This window comes from Myxocyprinus asiaticus, chromosome 47 (assembly GCF_019703515.2).
Source record: "Myxocyprinus asiaticus isolate MX2 ecotype Aquarium Trade chromosome 47, UBuf_Myxa_2, whole genome shotgun sequence".
Lineage (NCBI taxonomy): Eukaryota > Metazoa > Chordata > Actinopteri > Cypriniformes > Catostomidae > Myxocyprinus > Myxocyprinus asiaticus.
In genome coordinates this window covers 31,022,449-31,044,854 of record NC_059390.1, presented here as the reverse complement: position 1 = coordinate 31,044,854, position 22,406 = coordinate 31,022,449, and the positions used below count along the sequence as shown (strand labels likewise).

Below are 22,406 nucleotides of genomic sequence, written 5' to 3'. Positions count from 1 at the left end.
TTTTGATTTATTTTGGATTTAGTTTAGTCGCAACATAATTCCCATAGTTCCATTTATGTTATTCCATAATTTTGATGACTTTACTATTATTCTAAAATATGAAGAAAAAATATATAATAAAGAACGAGTGTTTCAAAACCTTTGACTGGTAGTGTACGTGCTGGTTGGCCATTGGTTGTAGTCTTTACGGTGTGTTCAAGAGCAAAATTTTGGCCCCAGACACAGACGACGTGAGGTGACACCACAGTCGGCTTTTGTCGCCGCTAGTTCTTTGATGTCAGTTTGGTGTGTCTGGGCCTTAATAATAAAAATCCTGACAAAAACAATAGGGTTTCTAGCCCTTCAGGCTTGAACCCCTAATAATAAAATCCTAACGGATACAATAGGGTTCCAGCACCTTCGGTGCTTAGCCCCCTAATGAAAATCCTGACAAATACAATAGGGTTTCAGCCCTTCAGGCTTGAACCCCTAAAAATCCTAACAGAAACAATAGGGTTTCAGCCCTTTGGTGCTTGGCCCCCTAATAAAAAAATCCTAATCCTTAATAATAATCCTTAGAAGAACAATAGGTTCTCCGCACTTTCAGTGCTTGGGCCATACAAATGTATATTCACTATAAATATTTATGATCACAGGGCTCCAGACTGTGACTAAAATGGTTGCAAATGCGACCAAAAATTATTTATTGCTACTATAATTTAAAATCCAGTCGGGTTGTGTGCGTTCATATGTTGTTTCATCAGATATCATCTTGTGAGTTATTGAATACATCTTTAGAGCACCAGTGTGTCTCGCCCCACTTTTCGCTCATTCTGTTGTGATGACGAGCTCGCTGCACCACACGCAACAACAAATCCAGCGCGAGAGTCATGACCAAATTACTTTTGAACCAGATCTTTTTCATGAATCACCCGAAAAGAACCGAGGGTTTGAACTCAGGAGCTCAGGTTAGCAGTTTGAATCAGATTAACTTCCTCAGCGAATCAGCCATCAGTGAGCTCACAACTGGGAGTGCAGACATTTCAAAATAAGAGTCCCATGTGTATTTCGGGCTTCTTTATAATTAAAAGTCCCTTATTGTGTACTGCTTGTTTCTCCTGGTAATTATTCATTGGGATTGGAGTAGCACAATAAACTGCATGTGGGATTTCATTCAATTTGCATTCTTGTAGTCTCTGTGTCTGGGCCATCTGGTAACAGTAAAAGACTAAGGCAATATTGTAAAACAATTTATATACTGTGTGTGTATGTGTATATATATCTATATCACTTAGGACAATTGAGGGACTTTGTGGAATATTTTTTATCAAGTTAAATATAAATTAATCAAGTATAATCAATGTAAATATAGCCATTTTATTCTACAATTATTTCTGATGGTCAAGCATGTATTTTACTGTGTGGGTTTGTGTGTAGAGGCCTGTGAAAATGAAGCCCTCTTAAAAGGGAATGTGTGCTCACACATGGCACTCATATATAGTAAACTTGAGTCTCATGTTTTGACACTAGAGAAAATATAGGATAAGCCCTTAAAGAGGTTCCAGATGGTGAGGCCTCCTTCAATAGTTTCCTGTTCCTTTGACACAGAACAAAATGTATGGAGGGTATTGGTCACACCCTGGTGGATTATGTGTATATAGGCATGTTTAAACACAGATAGTTCAGTTACTCTGCAGACTGACTTGGCTTTGTTTATCTCTGATAATAAAGTCTATCTTCTGGCATCAAAACCTCAAGACTTCGAGTGATTTTGCACTGAGGTGGCAGAAGCAACAACAATTTGTTCACAACAATTACACAAGGTGCACACATTCATTGATGCTCAAGAAAACAACAAACTTCTATATGCATACTATACTTTATGTAATTATCTGTAATGTAGATTGTGAAGAGCAGCATTAAATAAAAAAAACCTTTTGTCTCTTATTTTTGTATAAATTATGAAAGGGGTGTGAACATTTATGATACAAAAGGTAATGCAAACATATCTTCTCAACTATATACTGTACACTGTTTATTAAACCTCCGATTAATGGGTTATCAGCTGGCTTTCTATCTTCTGAACAGCAATCTAAATCGAGCAATTCTGTGATTTAGTGACTAAAAACAGCCATTTGGTTCCTTAATGTTTCAGTTTAGGAGCCAATGACTCCTTAGTCATTTTTTTAGTCTAGAGCCCTGTATCACTATAAAAAAATCGTATACATTTAGTGATATCAAGGCCTGATATTTCAAAGTTTTTAACGACTGTGGGAACCTTCTTACCAACACATGCTCCTTCATTGTCTTCTTCCCAACCCTTCCTACAGTCCTTACAATCCTGGTTTGTTCCTCCAGTGCAGCCAACACAAGACTCATGACACTCTGAAGAAAATAAGCAGATATAGTTAATTTCTTTTAAATGTATAACTGCAAACAAAAATGCCTTGCAGGTTACTTTAAACCTTGTAAACAGTAAGTACATATTTTATCAAAACCATAAGTATAATAAAAATCGGGACTATATTCTGTCCTGTTACAGATGGGGTTGTAGTTCTGTAGTTCTGGACACTAAAGCAATAAGTCATGAAATGCCGTGTGTTACAGAGATTTTACCATGGGTAAGAGGCTTTCTTAGTTATTTCAAGCTTTTGTCTAGTTTCTGAGGCTTTTTGCTTATTTCAGTGGCTTTTTGCTTTTTCAAAAAATGTAATACAATAAGACAACAATTTTTTATAAGCAGTTCAATGTATTAATAATCTGAATAAACAATTTTTCCTTAAAGTACTGTAACAGTTAATTTCCTAATTGTAGGTGGTTTGTGGTTGCGAGGCAACATTAGAATTTGGTGTATTAAAGGAATATATCGTCACATTAAAGGAATATTTCGGGTTTAGCACAAGTAAAGCTCAATCAGCAGCATTTGTGATGATCAATAAGAGGCGATGGAGGCATTTCTCCAACACCAGGCATTCTTAAACTTTGGCCAGTCTGAGCTGGTAAATTTTGAGAAGCATAGACCTGATGGACTATAGAATATGCAAATTACAAGTTAAAACGTATATTGCAAGTTTCTAAGCCATATGGTCAAAAAGTTCCAGGGAAAACAAGAAACTCCGATATAAGCCAATTTTATTTTAATACTAATAAAAGGAATCAGTATTTTTAATCATTTTAAATAGTTATGAATAAACATTAAGAATGTGAATGTCAAAATATAATTGTTTAAAATCAGATTTGTGAGAGTTTAATGGAACTGAAAGACATCAGAATAAAAACCTTGGTAATGATATACTACCATACTACTCTTACTGTCTGCAACAGACTGAAATGGCAGTAGTAGTAAGAGTAGTATGGGTAGTATGCCATTCCGAACTCAGCCCGTTAAATTTTCTTCTCATCGGAGAGAAATGCCATGCATTCCTTCAAGGAAGGTGCTGATCGATCTGTGCAGCACTGCATGAAATAGAACACATCCATTTTCAGCAATGGCAGCAATTTAAAGTATCTTCTTGGGCTTATATTGTAACACATGATCAATTTTGGCAGCAGCTAAAATGGTGATTATTTTCCAAATGGAAATGGTAATGACCTTCAACATGTATCCAGTGGTCCTTCATATTAGGTCAATTCTGGTCCTTAAACCCTTTTCAAAAATAGTCACAACATGGTCTTTTCTTGTTAGTCGCATCACATGACATTTCATAAAATGATCATAAAATGACAACATTCATTTACGTATTATGGTGGAATAGCAATGCAAATGCTTAGAGTTTAGTTCAGTAAAAAAAAAATACAATTGTTAATTGTAAAAATACAAATGCAGAGAACAAGGCATCACATAATTGACCCAAAGGCCTATTATCAATGAATCGTCCAACATATTATATATATATATATAGAGAGAGAGAGAGATTTATTGAAAAAAACATTTTAAAATTCTAAGGTTTTCCCTTACTTTGATTGGCACAGACATTTGGGCTAAAAGAACTAAATGAACTAAATCCAGAAGCAGTTTATTGTGCAACCAAATTCCAAATAATAACCAATTGTAGTGTCTACAATTACTATTAATTTATTAATTATATTAAGCAATTTGTTAAGTTTTCTGACACCCACAGAGGTAAATTGGACCTGGAACACAAATCACATTCCAACAGCTATGACACACTGCACTATTTTGATAATACAAGCGCTTTAATATATGTGGAATTCAATTTTATTTTTAGTTTCAAACTTGTTAATAATTCATGTTAAAATGTGTAGTTGACATGAAATTTCAAACAATGACAGCTCATATTATTATAGATGCAATTTCATGACATTGAAGGAAAATACACTTTTTGAAACTAATTTGTCACTCCACATTTTTTAAAACACTTAAAATGTTAGTAAAATAGTTGAATATTGAATATAAAATAAACACACAGTTTCACGTATGTGTGTGTTTATGTTGCCTCTACTATATATCGGCACTCTCCCTTGCCGATTTGAGACATAAAATCTGCTCAGTTTAACTGTAACTAGTGTTGTCAGGATACCAAAATTTTAGTAGTCAGTACCGATACCAGTGAAATTTCACGGTTCTCAACACCAATCTCGATACCACAGCAAAAATGTGCTGATATGGTAATGTGCTATTGAACACTCTTTAACCTATTTAAAAGGTTAAATTTCAATGTTAATAATAAATTAAAAGATGTGCACATTCAAGTGTTTCTCAACTAAATCATGCATTGCTTAAGTGTTTTTAAGCAGGGCCCTATTGAAAATCCTTTTTTCCTTTTTATATATATTATATATTATTATTATTACTACAGTGAATATTACATTTTACTATACAGTTGTAATATTTTTGTTGCAATTTCTTAAATTTCAGGCGCATAGCTTTTATTTTGACGTGTGTTTTTGACTACTACTGATGGATAAACAGTTTGCTACATGGCCCAGTGTGATAGTTAAAGCGCAAATGCTGTGATTTAATTACATAAATATACAGTATAGTCTACATGTAATATGCGCTTCACAGTGGATAATTGATCTGCTTTGTCATCTCATTCAACTTGAATGATTCTCAATGTCTGTGGAGTTTCCAGTGTAGTCGGCTTCACACATTCATTTAAAGCATGCACCTCGAATGCAGACTAAGACTGCAGCCTTTCGCGGCTTAATAATCCAACTAGGACATTTCACAATTTGAATTTGATTAATTGTCAATTTCAGTGTAAAAGGAGTAATGGAGCACATGGAGCCCATAAGCATGGGAGCATTTGAAAGCAGTCAGGGGTCATTCAGATGTACTAAAAATGGAAACGTTTTTCCTTTGCATTTTTGAAAAGTTTCGCATACAGACAACAACGTTGTCAAAATGATCCCCCGTTCACACGGATCCTAAAAAACGACTAAAAAGGCTGTATTATACATGCCAGGCTGGTAGTTGGCGATGTCACTTTGTAAAGAAACACTACAAGCCTGCACACATAAGCATTCTTCCACACAGTGGTGAATACAAACAATGAAGATGGTGAAAGCGGAGCAATTTTGTCTGGACGGACGATAAGGTTGCTTTATTACTACAATTACTTTGCTGGAGAAGCGTCAATAAACTCAAAATCTTGAGCAGCACAAACACAGTCCTGTAGTCCGCCATTGTAGTTTTGAATATCTCGCGCATTATTTTGAAGTACTCGCGTGCATACCTATTGTAGGTGCTACTGGTTGTTTAAATCAGTTTTACTATCAGAAATAATCAATAATTAATTGTTATTAATTATGGAATAATCAAATAACAATTAAATGACTAAATAGAATTTAACTCATTAAACTATTCTCCAGAAATGATCAATAATTAATTGTTATTATGGAATAATCAAATAACAATTAAATAACTAAATAGAATTTAACTCATTAAACTATTCTCCAGAAATGATCAATAATTAATTGTTATTAATTATGGAATAATCCAATAACAATTAAATAACTAAATAGTAATTAAACAGAATTTAATTCATAAACTCTATTCTCGGGGCACCACTCTTTGAAAAGAGAAAAATGATAGCACGTTACTGATTGAGTCTCATAAAACAAAATCTACCCTGTAGGTTGAGTATCTTAATTGTTAATCAAAATAATCAACAAGGGGAAAAACTAGTTAAATTATTGGTATACAAATCTAATAATAATCTAGTTACAGTTAGTTTCTAACAACAACAACATAATAGTACTCTGAGGTAACTTGGGAGTTCTTCACGTGGCAGAGGTTGGCTTCAACACAACATTCAAACAAAAACAAACAGGAGTACTTATTATAATATAACAAGATTTATTATAATCAAGCAGTAGTGAACACAGCCAATACTATCCGAATATAATCCAAAAATAAAATCAAGGATATCCTAAGCTAACAGTGGAGCTATATGCTAGTGTGTGTGTGTGTGTGTGTGTGTGTGTGTGTGTGTCCAGGTATGGTAACAAAGGAATCAAAATGGAGGATCAGGTTCAAAATGGAGGGTTAAATCCAAAATGGAGCTAATACCACGTGTGGGTGGAAATGAGCGGACACACAAAGGAACTGACGGAACAGGCGGGAGAATTTGGTTAGCCAGCCAGTGAACACAGCCAATACTATCTGAATATAATCCAAAAATAAAATAAAGAAAATCCTAAACAAACAGTGGAGCTATATGCTAGTGTGTGTGTCCAGGTGTGGTAACAAAGGAATCAAAATGGAGGATCAGGTTCAGAATGGAGGGTTAAGTCCAAAATGGAGCTGATCCCACGTGCGGATGGAAATGAGCGGACACACAAAGGAACTGATGAAACAGGCGGGAGAATTTGGTTCACCAGCCTGAGTCGAACACTAACCGAGGCGCCGCTCACTCAATGAATATCAGTGAGAGAGAGAGAATGAGAGCGAGCGGGAGCGAGGAAAATGCATGCAGTTTATTTAAGGGTAACCGCTCGTAACAGCGGTACTGAATTACTAGTTCAAATCACTCAACAAAACAAACGTAACCCCAAAAGAAACTAAAACAAATCTCCCAACTCGAAACAGCGAGCAGAGTTTAACATACAAATATATACTCAAAACATTTAGAATCAAAAATACGATTTAGATTCACAATAAAAATCACAGTTTCTAAACTAAATCTGCCCAGATATCAAGCCTTACTTGGGAAATCCTGTGTGATTTCAGTAGGTTTGTCCGTTGGAATTCCTGTTGCATTGAGCGGTCAGGAGAAACGGTCTGGATGGTTCCTTATCTTACGCTCGTCAGCGAAAAGACGCGTCTCTGCTTTATTCTTCGGATCCAGCGATGGAGAAGAATGCAGAAAGTAGTCAACATTGAATGAAAAAGAGGGAGAAGGGAAACTGGTCGCCTTTCCGTTTTTCAAAATAAATTCACTGTTGCTTTACAGTGAAACTGAACCGGTTGATATAAGTATACTATAAGACTTGAACAAAGCTAAGTTAATCTTACTCTACCGTGGCCAAATGGCGAGGTTAGAAAAAGTTAGAAAAAGTCCAGACGGAGGGAAAACTCTTTCAGTACATGCACCGTACAGATGTCCCTTTACAGCCAGGCAGAGCTTAGCACAGAGAGGCCGAAATTCATCTGTCCGCGGGTTTTGATGACGTCATCGGTCGTAGGCTGCTCGACCAATGGCGTTTGAGACTGGGTCCATGGGCGGGACTTCGCATCCAGTTGTGAATTTGTGAAGGATCCTGGGAAACTGAGTTCAATGCCTCTCCTTCTGATCATAGAACAAAGGACCATGCGGTCTCTGCTGCCATTTTAAGTGGGCCAAGGCCCTACACTACAGACTGAACACGTAATACACGTGCGCATGACGTTATCGTTTTCACAAATTCGTGTTTTTGTATGTTTATATGGAGACGATAACGGCATCATTTTCAAAAACTTGCACTTTGAAACTGTTTTCAAAAGTTTGCATTTTCAGGCCCCAAAATGCCGTTGTCATGTAAACGAACAGCCAAAACGCATAAAACGTTTTCAGATTTTAGTTGAAAACGTTGTCGTGTAAACGGCCCCTAAGTCAGTGCTCGGTACAACAGAAACACTTGGTACTGAAGTAACGGTACTTTTGACAACACTAACTGTAGTGCGATGTGTGAATGACAAGTGAATATGACAAGGTGTAGTACAGAGATATTTTTAATGACTTTGTGTTGTCTCTTGGAGTTTCAAGAGTACAGAGGCATTTCAGTACATCCACAGCATGAAGGTTAGATCTTGTGGATTTGTGAATGAAGTGATCGTTTTAAAATCTTAAATTAATTTAAAATGCGTGTACTCCCAGTTCACACACACTTAAGGGAAACAAAATCGCCAAACTATCGTAGTTGATTTGTAAGGAATCATTGACGACGGACCGATGAATTGTTTAAAAATAATGCACATCCGAGGTGGTAATGCGGTCACGACGGGCCTGAGTCAATTATTCCGCTTATACCACAGTTACCTCACCTTAAAACATCGTTCAGGCTTTATCTCAAGACATTTTCTGGTTTTCCTCCCTAAACGCTCTTATGAGAGGAACTACTTTCTTCCACCACAGATTCAGTGTCTTACTTTAATACAGCTCAAGCCTTCGTTGCTAATTAGAAAACATCACATTAGAACTAGCAACAGAGGCTTGCGCTGCTTTACTTGAGGACGTACTGGAGTAACAAATTAGTGTGTGTGTGAGTGAGAGAGAGAGAGAGAGAGAGAGAGAGAGAGATAAAGAGAGAGAGAGTTTGTTTTTGAGGGATCGAAAGAGAGAAACTCAGAAAATTAGATATCTTGCTTCTGGGATTACCTTTTTTTCTCGTCAGAAGTAACATCGCTTCAAAATCGGCAAGATGCACGTCACCATATTCCTGTTGTAAACCTTAATAACTTTTTCATCCCCACTGAGATGCAGGAGTGCGCTGACATGACGACTGTTTTACTCTCACAAGTATGTTTGGCCTTAAGTGTGTGCGTTACGTGAATAATGTCTATGTGTCCACGAGTGAGAGAGAGGGGGAGTGTGAGGGTTTTTCCCAAAGATATTTCAGATAATATAAAAACTGTTGTATTGATCAAGTGTATCTAGCTCTGATACAGCTCAAGCATTCGTTGCTAATTCGAAAACGTCACGTTAGAAATAGCAATGGAAGATGCACTGCTTTTCGGCATAGAAGTAAAAAGGTTGTGTGTGAGTGCGAACGTATGTTTATGTGTGATAGTGATGGGTCGTTCATGAACGATTCGTTCATTTTTAACTAATCTTTTATGTGACTCAGAAGAATGAGTAGTCTCAGAGAGTGATTCATTCATTTTGTGTTGACCGCAAATGTGCACTGCGCAACCTCCGTTCGTTTGTTACGTGAAAATCGCATAGGCGCTGTACAGGAAACAGAAATTATTAGTTCACCTCTCGAGTCTTCTGGTCCGAGTCGTTTGTTCTTTTGTCATGTGACAGCCGTATACACTATGCATTTCTCACACAGGAAACAGAAATGATTAGTTCACCTCTCGAGTCTTCTGGTCCGAGTCGCTCGTTCTTTTGTCACGTGACAGCCGAAGATGCTATGCACTACTCACACAGGAAACAGAAAAGATTAATTCACCTCTTGAGTCTTCTGGGTAGGGTTGCATCAGCTGTGCGTAAGTTGTAATGAAAGTTAGGATGTAAAAAAGGGATTAGTAACTACTAGTTAGTTTGTAACTAAGTCAGTGCTTAATTTGGTTGCACCACCTGTTCTTAAGGCAAGACTTAACTAGTAGGTCCTAAGCTCTCCGTAAAGTAATGTGTAGTCGCATATTATGACGTTTACCCATATTTATCCAATAAACAGCCTTCAAATTTGTACACAGAAGTGTTAAAAAGCCGTGAACTTCAGTTTGATCTTGTTACGGTTGATGTTCAAACCTTGTTTGCTCACGTAACTGTCAGCTGTAATAAATTATATCCCCATTAAAATACGATACGTAATAAAATTAGATTTGATAAATAGTATATTTGCCCTGTGTAAATAACAATATTATAGGAACTGTATCTAAAATAAATGAGGGGTGATAAATAAATACAACATGCTGGAAAAACAGACATTTATTCATTTTAATATCATATATATACATTTTGAATGTGTTGAAACTTGACACCGGGCGATGCATCCTGAAAACTGCACTGTTAGATCGGTTTTACGCTGAAGAGCCACTTAAAAGTATGTTTTTTTTCTCTCTCTCTCTCGTAAATGTCAACATCATAATGTATGTCGAAATGATTGAGCTCACTGATGTCATAAAATATCAGTCTGCTTTTTTATTCCATCCATTACGCCTGGTCGGACTGTTCCGTAAATTTTTCGTTTATACGTAGGGTTACGTTCTACCTAAGTTTAATGGTGCAACGCTCGAATATTTGGTGGTGCGTAAATTGTGACTTAGTGCCCATTTACGCCACAACTAGGCTAAGTTTAACTTACGCACAGCTGGTGCAACCGGCCCTGGTCCGAGTCGTTCGTTCTTTTGTCACGTGACACCCGTATACGCTATGCATTGCTCACACAGGAAACAAAAATTATTAGCTCACCTCTCGAGTCATCTGGTCCGAGTTGAACGAACGACTCGGACAAGAAGATTCCAGATGTGAACTAATCATTTCTGTTTCTCATAATTTGTCCTTGGCTGCATTATCATTTTTTCCTTATTGGGACTATAATCAAAGTTTGCATAAGGAGACGTGTTGGGGGGTATTTGGCTATTGAAAATGTAACATTTTAATTTAATTCTGCTTAAATGAACGAAATGAGCGTATGTGTGTGTGTGTGTGTGTGTGTGTGTGTGTGAGGGTAAGCGTGCGTATGTGAGCGTGTAAGTGCGGGGGAGACAAGGGAGCGCGAGGGCTCTTTTTAACCGAAATTTAAATAAATGTATGATATTTTAGACATTTTGACATTCTTAACCGATTTACTTTAACCAATGTCTTTGTTTTAACTGGTTATTTTGTTGTGGTAGCCTGTAGGGCTCTTTGAAATAACTGAAATAATTTGGCGAAGTGATATAGAACCGTTATGTGGTCAAGACCTGGAACTACTTTATATCCGTGAGTTTCCTTGAAAAATGATTGCACACATTAGAACAACAGTCAACCAATCAGGATCAAGCATTCAACAGACCCGTGGTATAACTGCAGATAATTGATAGTTCCAAAAGCAGTTATCGGTGCCTTGACCCCTAATACATAAAAACTCAATTTTGCAAATACAAGTAGAAAATGTGATGATATATTTCCAATTAAGTTGTTTATTTTGTTTACCTTTGCAAAGGGAGAAGGTATCATTTTTCAGTTCACTAAAATGTCCATCACTGCAGTCCAGGCAAAACTCTCCTTCATATCCCTTATCACAACTGCATTTTCCATTCCCAGCCCGCGTTCCTTCTCCGTCACATTTGCCATTACCATGGCAAGGTCTGTCCGCTCCTCCAATGCAAGCTTAAAATAGTGCAAAATAATGACATGGTTATGAAAGAAACATTAATAATCACATGATAAGGGAGTATTAAGGCACAAAACATATGCAAAGAAATAGCTACGCAAGCTCAATTTCATGCATCGTTACATTCTGATGTGTCAGAATACAACTGACAACTCAATGCTAGTAGTGCCACAAAAGGCACTATAGCAGGCATTAAGCAATAACTGTCTTCTACAGTCAGTTTCCTCTCAGAGAACTTTGCAGCTAACTTAGTTAAACTGTTGATATGTCTACAGCCAGCGAGCTAAATCAATAACACATCTGAGGCCTGTACCATGAAGCCGGTTTTGGTGGCTAGCCAGGTAGGTTTTAGATTAGTTTGCCTCAACCCCAAGTTTTAGGTACCATGAAAGTTGGTCGGCTTTTAGCGGTGTTCATCTCCATAGTAATTTATGCTACATGGCTAATCTGCTCTGTAGCAGGTTTCGTTCTGGATTACAGATCGCTAACAGATGCTGAACCAATCAGCTGTGAGTAAAATGACATCTCTGATGCAATCAAGTCACTCCCCCGTGTCTCTTAAAGCACACTTTACAAATAAAATCTTAGAAATCCACAAAATTTACTCTTCATGATAAATTATTTATTAGAGAATCTAAATGTAGATTTTCAGTAGATAGAGTGTTGTATTTTATTTAAAGGGGAACTATTATGCAAAATTCACTTTTATATGGTGTTTGAACATAAATGTGAGTCGGCAGTGTGTGCACAACCACCCTACAATGTTAAAAGTCCACTCCTCTTTCTTATATTTCTATTAATCAAAAACAGTGTCTCAAAATGACTGGTTTTCATATCCGCTCTAAAGTGACGTCACTTTAGAGCAGGCCACGCCCACGACTGGTGACGGACTCCACCCTATTATCATAGATCCTCCCCTGAGTGATCGACACACAGTCCGCCATTTTTTCCGCACTGGAGCAGCTACACAGAGAAGAATAATGTCTCAACTTCATAAGCATCATAAGTGTTCTGTTGTTGGCTGTAAAAGTGAACATAAGAGTCTTCATGTACTCCCGGCATCAGAGCCACTGAAGACGCAGTGGACAAATTTTGTTTTTGAAGAAAATGTGCCCCAAAACATACAAAATTTTTTGTCTGTTTGTGCAAATCATATTACACTGGACTGCTTTGTGAATGAGGGTCAATATAAAGCAGGATTTTCTAAAAATTTGACTCTCAAGCATGGATCAGTACCAACTGTTCGTGTTCCAGCTTTATATCCTGAAGATGTAAGTATCGCACTTTATATTTTGTGAATGTTTGCAAATCACCTTTCCGAATGTGCTTGTTAGCTGATTCCACGGATAATGCAGTTAAAGTTACCATTGTCTCTGATTGTATTCACGGAGACCAGAGCTATGTCGTTATAGCTTGTTTGCACATGATGTCACATCACTGCGTTGCTGTGGCGTGAAATGCAGATGGAGGGCAGGAAGTGATTTTCTACATAAGAAGCACTATCACAAACTCAAAATGCCTATGTTTTGCGTCGTTTACGGTTGCTCATACATATATGGCTGAACTCCGGTATTTACGGTGTCAGTCATATTGGTTCTGATTTGTTGTTGCTATAGTATCCGAAGCACGAGCTGTAAAAGCACAGCCCTCTTCTGGAAAGGGGGTGTGGAGCAGTAGCTCATTTTCATTTAAAGAGACACACACGAAAACAGCGTGTTTTTGATTCCACCCAAAAAGAGGCATTTACAACATGGTATAATAAATGATCCGTGGAGTAATTTGAGCTGAAACTTCACAGACACATTCTGGGGACACCTGAGACTTATATTACATCTTGTAAAAAGGGGCATAATATGTCTCCTTTAAAATGTTATTGCTTTTAATTTACCCTCTTTAGCCATAGCAAAAAATATCTTTGAAAATATAAACATAATATATTAGGTTATCTATAAAACAGCCAGTAAAATGGATTAATATGATACCTGCAAAAAAATAATCATTTTTAAAATATTAAAAGCTCAAGATTGCTATGGATGCCACCCAAACCCCTTCTTTCTTTCATGGACTCAAGATGAACATTCAGTATTTTACTTAAAGTTATAATAATATAAGCAATAAGCAATATAAGCAGTACACAAAATACATCTTTTATAAAAAGAACAAATATGTCTTTTTGCATAAATCTTTTTTGCATACAGTATTCCAAGTGCTCACTTTTTAATTAATCAATAGTAGCCTTTTTTATGCTTATTATTATTATTTTTTTTTTACTAAAGACAATGTACAAATTGTACATCAAGAAAGAGAAATAAAAAATAAAAAAAACACAATCTTATTTTGAATAACCATGTCAAATAACCATTCACAACATATTCTATAAATAACGTGTAATTCATTTTAATAACATTAACTTTCCCAATCATAGATAAATGTAATGAAGCCCACCTGTCCACATCACTCGAAAACCGTTTTATTAAGGGGTCAAAATTAACGAACTAAATCACACAAATTTTGCTGGGAATAAAATGCCCAAATACTTAATGCCCTGTTTGGGACACTAGAAAGCGCCCGGCTGGAAAGACGTTACTGGGCAGTATGCTGTCACAGCCAAAGCTTCGGATTTAGACTAACTGACTTTGTATCCTTAAAACTTATAGGGGCAGTGGTGGCTCAGCAGTCAAGGCTCTGGGTTACTGATCAGAAGGTTGGGGGTTCAAGCCCCAGCACTGCCAAGATGCCAATGTTGTGCCCTTGAGCAAGGCCCTTGACCCTATCTGCTCCAGGGGCACTGTATCATGGCTGACCCTGCACTCTGACCTCAGCTTAGCTGGGATATGTGAAAAAAAAAGAATTTCACTGTATATGTGCAAATGTATAACATGTGATAAATAATAGGAATTAATAATTCTGTGGAGGCAAGGCATAGATCTAGTAGGGTCAGAGACGAATAATAAAATATCATCTGCACAAAGCAAAAGTTTATGCGCCATACCTCCCACCACCACCACTGGAAAGTCCTCCTCCTTTCTTATCAAGCTGCTAATGGTTCCAGGGCAAGACAGAACAATAATGGGGATAGAGGGCAACCCTGCCAAGTGCCCCTATTCAAAGTAAAATAATCTGAAATTAATTCATTTGATTGTACCGCTGCTACAGGGTATCTATAAAGTAACTTAATCCAACCAATAAATGTACTCCCGAACCCGTATATTTCCAAAATCTTAAAAAGATAATCTCATTCTACCATATCAAACACCTTTTCGGCATCAAGTGAGATGGCAGCGACCGGTGTCTGATCATTCGCCACTGACCACATGATATTGATGAAACGCCTATTGTTGTCAGAAGAGCTGCGCCCCTAATAAACCCCAACTGATCTATATGTATAAGAGATGTCATAACTTAGCCAGTGTCTGGCTGAGTTTTTCCAAAATGCATTCCAAGTCTGTTTTGGATGAGGGCGGATTAGCGGATAATTCCCTTTCCGAACACTCCAGATAATCGATTCGTTTCTCAACATCTGTCACTCTTGTGACCAACACAGAGAATTTTGTTTCCATCGGCGTAATCGATTGATGTATTACAGCGAGATCCTCCAAGTCAGCAACAACCTTCGTCAGCATCACTGAGATGTTGGACAGTTGACGCTGGATTTCTTCTCCCGACGTGCCGTCCAAATCGAGTCCCCGGCTCGCAGGGCCGCCAGAGGTTTCAGCTTGAGCACGTAAGCGTCTTTTAATGTCTCCAGAGTCTGAGGATTTTTACTTCTTTGCCATGGTTACCTCAAAGAGCAAATATGTAACTGGGTGTCGAATCTCACCGGTTATAACATGAAAATAATAAAAAAAAACAGCAAAGTGCACAGAGCTTCTTGCATGGCGTCACGTGACCCCCCAGATGCAGACTTGACGTTTTTTTTAAATCTTACCCCATTCTGCATCTTCCAGGACTAAATTCAAGTCTCTCTCCCATAACTTCTTAAGAGATGTTAAAACCCTGTCCCCTAAACTCTGAATTAGCCAGGAATAGTACACTGAAGCCTTGTGACCTTTTCCAAAAGCAGCAAGCACCATCTCAAGAGTGTCTGCTGCTTTAGGGGGCTGCATACTATACCCAAAGATGGTGCAAAGCAGATGGTGCAGCTGTAAGTACCTGAATAATTGAGATCTGGGAATCCCAAACCGCTGTATAATATTTTCAAAAGATCTCAACACTCCATTTTCATACAGCGTAGCAACTCCCTTCTTAATCCATCCTGTCCAACAGGAAGGGGACTTGTTAATGCACAATTTAGGGTTTAACCAAATACTTGCAGCAATGTTCAGGTATACAGAACTGTGCAAAATTTTAGGCACTTAAGATGTTTCACAAAAACATTTGTCATAAGATGATTATTTATATCTTCAGCTTTAGTGTGTCATAGGAAATATACATTTTAGACTCCCAAATATTACTTTTGCAAATAGAAAAGATTAGAACAGAACAGAGAACTCTGCAAGAGATGGCATTGCCCCCACAGAGCCCCCCCACTGAACATCGAGTCAGTCTGGGATTACATAAAGAGACAGAAGCAATTGAGACAGCCTAAATAGATTGAAGAACAGTGGTGAATTCTCCAAGGAGCTTGGTACATCCTATCTGCCAACAACCAAGAAAAACTGTGTCCAGGTGTACCTAGGAGAATTGGGGCTGTTTTAAAGGCAAAGGTGGCCACACCAAATATTGATTTAGCCTTTTTATGTTTACTGGACTTTGTATGATGTTAATTGATAAATAAAAACTATTTATGGCATTATTTTTGAAGACATCCTCACTATGCAACATTTTTCACAAGTGCCTAAAACTTTTGCACAGAACTGTATGTCCGAATTGAACACGTGGGAAACACTAAATGCATGTGCGAGATAACAGGATGTGTCTTTACTTCTCCAGGCAGCTTGGTAGAAAGACTTTGCAATGGCAAGATAGGGGCAAGGACCTCCTGTTTAATAAAGAGCCAGGGAGGTGGTAGTACTCTCAGGCGGAAGTGACAAATGCGCCAAATGTCTGAGACCAAAAGCATAATAGAAAAAAAATGTTTGGGGAGACCTAACCCATCTTCAATTGGCCTGTGTAACTTGTTAAAATGCATCTGAGGACATTTACCATTCCAGATAAAAGATTTAGCAATACTATCAAATTGCTTAAAATAAAACAGGGGAACTTCAATGGGGAGAGACTATAGTAGGTAGTTGAATTTTGGAATAAAATTCATTTTTATAACATTAAACTTTCCAGTCATAGTGTCACATTTAAATGTGTTTTTGTTCATGTTTTATGTTCATGTCTTTTATTTTGGAAGTTTAGTTTCTGTTCCCTCATGTGATCTTGTCATGTGATCCTGTCATGCATTTCCCCTGTTCATGTGTCTTGTTTTCATTGGTTCATTGTTTGATTATCTTGTTATTAACTTAGTCTTGTTATTGGTCGTCATTTTCATGCGTTTACCCATGTCCATGTATTTAAACCCTCATGTTTTCCATTGTCTTTTGTCAAAAATTGGATGGTAACTCTTATACTCGCTTGGATCTTTGTCCTTTTTAAGTATCAGACTGATCCAAGCTTGTGTCATGGTTAGCGGAAGCTTTCCATTCTTTAATGATTCCGTATAAACTTCTAGCAAAAGTGGGGCCAATTCTGTAGCATAAGATCTAAAAAAATTCAGTGGCAAAGCCATCTGGCCCCGGAGCCTTGCCTGTAGGCAAGGCCTTAATTACCTGCCAAGCTCCTCCAAGGTTATCTCAGAATCAAGAGAATTTTTTTGCTCAGTTGTTAGTTTAGGGAGTTCTAATGGTTCCACAAAGTTTCTAATACCTTCATCAGTAGACAAAGACACGGAACTATAAAGCTCAAGATAGAATTCTTTAGAAGCATTATTAATATCAATGGCTGAGGTAAAAATTTCACCACCAGCAGATTTCACTGAGGGAATGGTAGAAAAAGACTCTCTGCTTTATATATCTAGCCAAAAGCTTCCCTGCTTTGTCCCCCAACTCAAAGTATGTCTGTCTTGCGCTAAATGGCCAAAACTCCACCTTCTGCGAAAAAATAGTATTATATCTGTATTTCAATCAGGTCAATTCTCTGAAGCCATCAGACGACATTCAGCGCTTCAGCTCTGCCTCAGCACTTTTAATATTCCCTTCCAACTCAATGAGTTCTCGTGCTTTGGACTTCTTGATGAATGAGGTATATTGTATGATCTGACCCCTAAGAACCACCTTAAGTGCCTCCCAAGCCACGCCCACAGAGGATACTGAGGACTAGTTGGTCTCCATATACACATTGATTTCAGCCTTTAACATTTGTTGGAATTAAGGATTTTGCAGAAGGTAAACATTAAAAAGCCAACTATATGATTTCTTTTTCTCCATATGTGGCAACACCTCTAAACTCACCAGGGCATGATCTGAGACTAAGATGTTTCCAACTGACTCTCCTTCAAGAAACTCTTGCATTGATGGAGGATCGCTTTTGTACTGATGTTTCTGGCCAAATTGAGAATAGATACTAAGGATGGCTGCAAAGTATTTACATGCCCACAACAAGTGTTGTCTTTCATAAAATCAATGAACTGAGGAAGTCATGGTGTGTTTCTCACGTTGCCTCCAAGTGAGTTTGTCTCACTGAACATACACTTGATCATCCGAGGAAGCTGGGCACCATTCTTGTTTCTTTTTGTGATGGTTCCGCTTGGCGCCTGGAGCTTGTTTTGTGGAATAACACTCCTTCGGGACAGTTGTGGATGAATCTGCTCGTTCTTTGTACTTATGCCACCTATTGGCTGGAGTTTGTTTTATGGAGTATTTTTTGCAGGACATTGGAAGGATCAGGTCATCTGCTGCACTTGTGAAACAGCCGGCTCACTGAACATTCGTTTGACTGCCCGAAGAAACTGAACGGTTTCGTTTCTTCTTTTGTTCTTTGTGTGCTGGTTCCGCCTAGCGGCTGGAGTTTGTTTTGTGGAGAAACACACCTTCGATACAGTTTTGTGAATTAATTTACACATTCTTTGCGTTTATTCTGCCTATTGGCTGGAGTTTGTATTATAGATTATTTTCTATTATGTAATTCTGTCACACAAAATTTGTATAGTATTTGCAGACTTGAGCAATCCGACGGCAAAGTTGTCGGAGGGACTCTCGTAGGCGTACATGGACTGTTTGAGTTTAGAGGGAATTGACGTGCACGTGGTTAATGCACACGTTTTTCTTTTTTCTGTTTGGTTCTGGGGGGGGGGACAGACTGCTGGTTGGACACTAGGTGGCACTGTGGGGTAATTTTCGTTAAGCAGGGTTAGGGCTATACATAATAAAGAAAGACACCTTGATTTCAAACTTTGAGCTTTATTTTTTATTTAACAAAAAATTCAAATGAAACTGCAAAAAATTATGTGCATTTGAAATGTGTGTTAACATTTTTGAAAGATGGCTTTACAACAGTTGTCAACATCTCTCTGGCAAAGAAGCTACTTCATAAGTGCATTCACTACCAGATGGGTATTTCGTTGTCAGGGAAAATACATCATGTATGTGAATAAATTCATTTTGTTCCTTCCTTCACGATATATAGCTCTCGCAATATCCAATTACATTGGAAACCTCTGGGCTAAGGGATCAGTGAATATTCTTGCTTTAGTGATTTTGTATTGAAAATTAATTTATTTAAAAAATGAAAAAGTTAAATCAAAATACATTTCTAAATTCAAATTGCACTCCAAACGAAACGAAAAAGCAAATAAAATAATTAAGTGATCAAAAAAAAATAATATAAGTAACCACCTTTCCATTTACCATCTGGCAAGTATCTGTCTAAACATGCAGGCGGAAAATTACTTACACAAACGAAGACATAAAAACAATTCTAAATGTAAACAATATAGCTGCGAGCAGCAATCAACGGGGTTCAAGCGGTTTAAGGCCTTTAAGCACATGCGTAAAAAGGTATTAGGTTTTATTTAGCAAGCAATGAACTACCTAGATCATAGATGGAATAGACCATTTACAGCCAATATAGGCAATTTACTAAGGAAATACATGGCTTTTAAAGCTTTTTAAAGCTCATAGCGCCACCTATGATCCGATCTCCATAAAAGTCTTCATGCTTGTTTAGAATCATATGTCGCATGTGCTCAGCTAATTTCATGAAATTCTGAGTTTTTAAGAATTATGGGCTTATTTGTACACTTGACCACGGCCATTTTCTAAATGACACTGGTTATATCTACCCAAAGGGTAAAGTTCAACATTTTTTTTTTTTTTTTTATAATTATTGACCTAGAGAGTCCAGAGGATTGTACTGCATTGGTTTTATTGAGGTTGAGCGAAAAACCTAGGACTAGTTCACAAAAGTTGTTTTTTTACATAATCATGAATATTTCATGAACGATTTGATTGACAGCAGTGGTTCTCGAGGCAAAGTTGTTCAGTATGAGGAGATCTAACAAATGATATGAATTATAGCTGCGTCCCAATTCAGAGGCTGCATCCTTCAAAGGTCGCATTCGAAGGCCGATTGAGTCACTGCAGAGTCACAAAGGCTGTCCCAATTCAAAGGCTCCTTCAAATGCGGCCTCCAAATGCGTCCTTCGTTTCCCGTGAAACACAATTCATTGCGCGCCAGTGACAACAGGATTTTTTTGAGAGAAATTGCCGAATTACACTTTTAAACGCAAGTACTGGGTTTCAGCTTACTCAAATATCTAATGATACAAATGTAAAAAAAAAACAAAAAAAAAACAAAAAAACCTTTAAAGTGGTTAATTAATAATTATTAAACTTGAATTATTAAGTAATTACTAAGATGCGATTATATATAGTTTATGCTCTTTATTATATACAGAAATGGACCATGGTGAAAATATTTAGACAGTTTGTGAACCCTGTTTTGTTTTCAGACAGTTTAATATAACTTTAAAAAAGTCCAGTACAAACATTACAGTCACTCGGCAGCTGTCACAGTTGTTAGGTGACAAGAACAGTCCTCCGTAAGCTAGACTGTCCCAATTAACAATGCTCAGTCCAACCTTCGCGGCCTTCGAAGGCGTGGCCTTTGAAGTCTGAGTCCTTCGATGGATGCAGCCTTTGAATTGGGACACAGCCATTGTGTGTATGTGTAAAACACAATGTGATTACAGAAGCGTAAAACTCATTAGTGCCATCCATTGGCTGATTTCTTTAAAACTTCTCACAGACCTCTAGGGCCAGGAGTCGAACAGGCCCACCGAGTTTTGTGCCAATCGGCCTCCGTTAACCTTGTCTAATAGGTGCTCAAACTTCATTGGCCGATGGCGGTCATGTTTTTTGAGATACGCCAATGTCCTCACAGACAGTCATGGCACCTTGGACAAAGACACTGCATGCTGATTTTCAACTCAGTCAGACTAACGGTTGCGTAGTTAGAGCTGTTTTCATGTTTTTTTGCGGTTTTTTTTTTTTTTTTTTACATTCATACATTTACTGTGATTGAGCTCATACACACGCGAGTTTGGTGAAAATCTCATTTCGTTTGGGCGTTATAGCCATTTTAGTAAAAATGACCCACCCTTTTCGAAAGTTTTGGCACCCCTTAGCGACCATGAGTCAAAATTTCAACTTTTTTTTTTATAATTATTTATAATCAGACTCCAGAGTATATTTCTGCACTGGTTTGGTTCCAATCGGGCGAAAAACCTATGACTAGTTCGCAAAAGTAGGTTTTTAACATTATCTGAAATATTTACCGAATGGTTTGACAGACACCAATGCTTCTTGAGGCAAAGTTGTTTAGAATGAAAAGAGCTATCAGGTGATATATATTACTTGTTTTTTCACAACACTGCATTATATACAACCATTAACACCTACAAAAATCATGATAACACCACCAAGTTTCGTTCCGATCGGTCATTGTTAACCTTGTGTAATAGCTGCTGAAATTTGATTGGCCGATGGCGGCCATGTTTTTCAACATACGTGAATGTCCATATAGACATTGATGGCAGCGGATGCTATAATTTGGTATTATAGTGCCACCATGTGGCAAAACCGCGCCAACTTTTCTGGCCGACCAATGATTGACCTCTTACATAAGCATGCCAAGTTTGGTGAAGATATCTCATTTTCTTCAAGAGTTATAGCCATTTACGTAAAATTGGCCACTCCTACTTCCGATGTTTTCGCATACCGTAGCTAACTCGAGTCGAAAGTTCAAACTTTTTTTTTGATAACTTTTGATATTGAGACTCCATAGAATCGTTTGGCACTGGTTTGGTCCCGATCGGACGAAAAACGTAGGACTAGTTTGCAAAAGTAGGTTTTATGAAAAATCCAAGATGGCGGAACATTTTTATAGGCGGAAAATAGGTTTCAGCGCTAAGCGCTTGAACTCCTAATAATAATTATAATGATGATAATAATCACTGAAATATAAATCATGGTTCGAGTTTTTATTATTTTATGATTTAATCACAGGCTGCAGATTTACGTTCACAAATGAACTGCTCTGTGGAAATAAAGCAAACTGAACTCATAGCACATCCTGAGCTGAGATGTGTTCACGAGACTGCACGCCTCCGTACAAACATATGCACGCATAGGTGGATTGTGTGTCATCTGTTCTTAAAAGTATATTTATAAAGTGCGTTTCTTCAAGCACGTGTCTGTGTGTCTATGGGCAAATTATCTATAATATTAATTTGATAATAATAATAATAGCCTAATAATAATAATAATGATGTTATACATTAATATAATATCGTCTTGGCATCGTCAAAGGCATCAGCTATTGGCAATTACTCTGACCATCGTTGATCCCCGAGATCATCATCTATCAGCACAACTCTAATGTGCATTTCTCCCTATAAATTAACAAAATGTTCAGACAGTCTCCTCGCTGGTTTTTCCGACACATTCAGAATC

At 37.6% G+C, this 22,406-nt stretch overlaps 1 protein-coding gene across 1 annotated transcript in view; it reads right to left on the bottom strand.

Annotated features, from left to right (window-relative positions):
• LOC127436491 (cysteine-rich with EGF-like domain protein 2) overlaps positions 1-22,406 on the bottom strand; it is a 116,322-nt gene that overhangs the window by 88,215 nt on the left and 5,701 nt on the right. Inside the window, exons 6-7 of the mRNA XM_051690687.1 lie at positions 11,289-11,465; positions 2,266-2,364 (exon numbers count right to left, since the gene is read on the bottom strand). Coding sequence (XP_051546647.1) covers positions 2,266-2,364; positions 11,289-11,465 — 276 coding nt within the window. The remainder of the gene's footprint in view (positions 1-2,265; positions 2,365-11,288; positions 11,466-22,406) is intronic.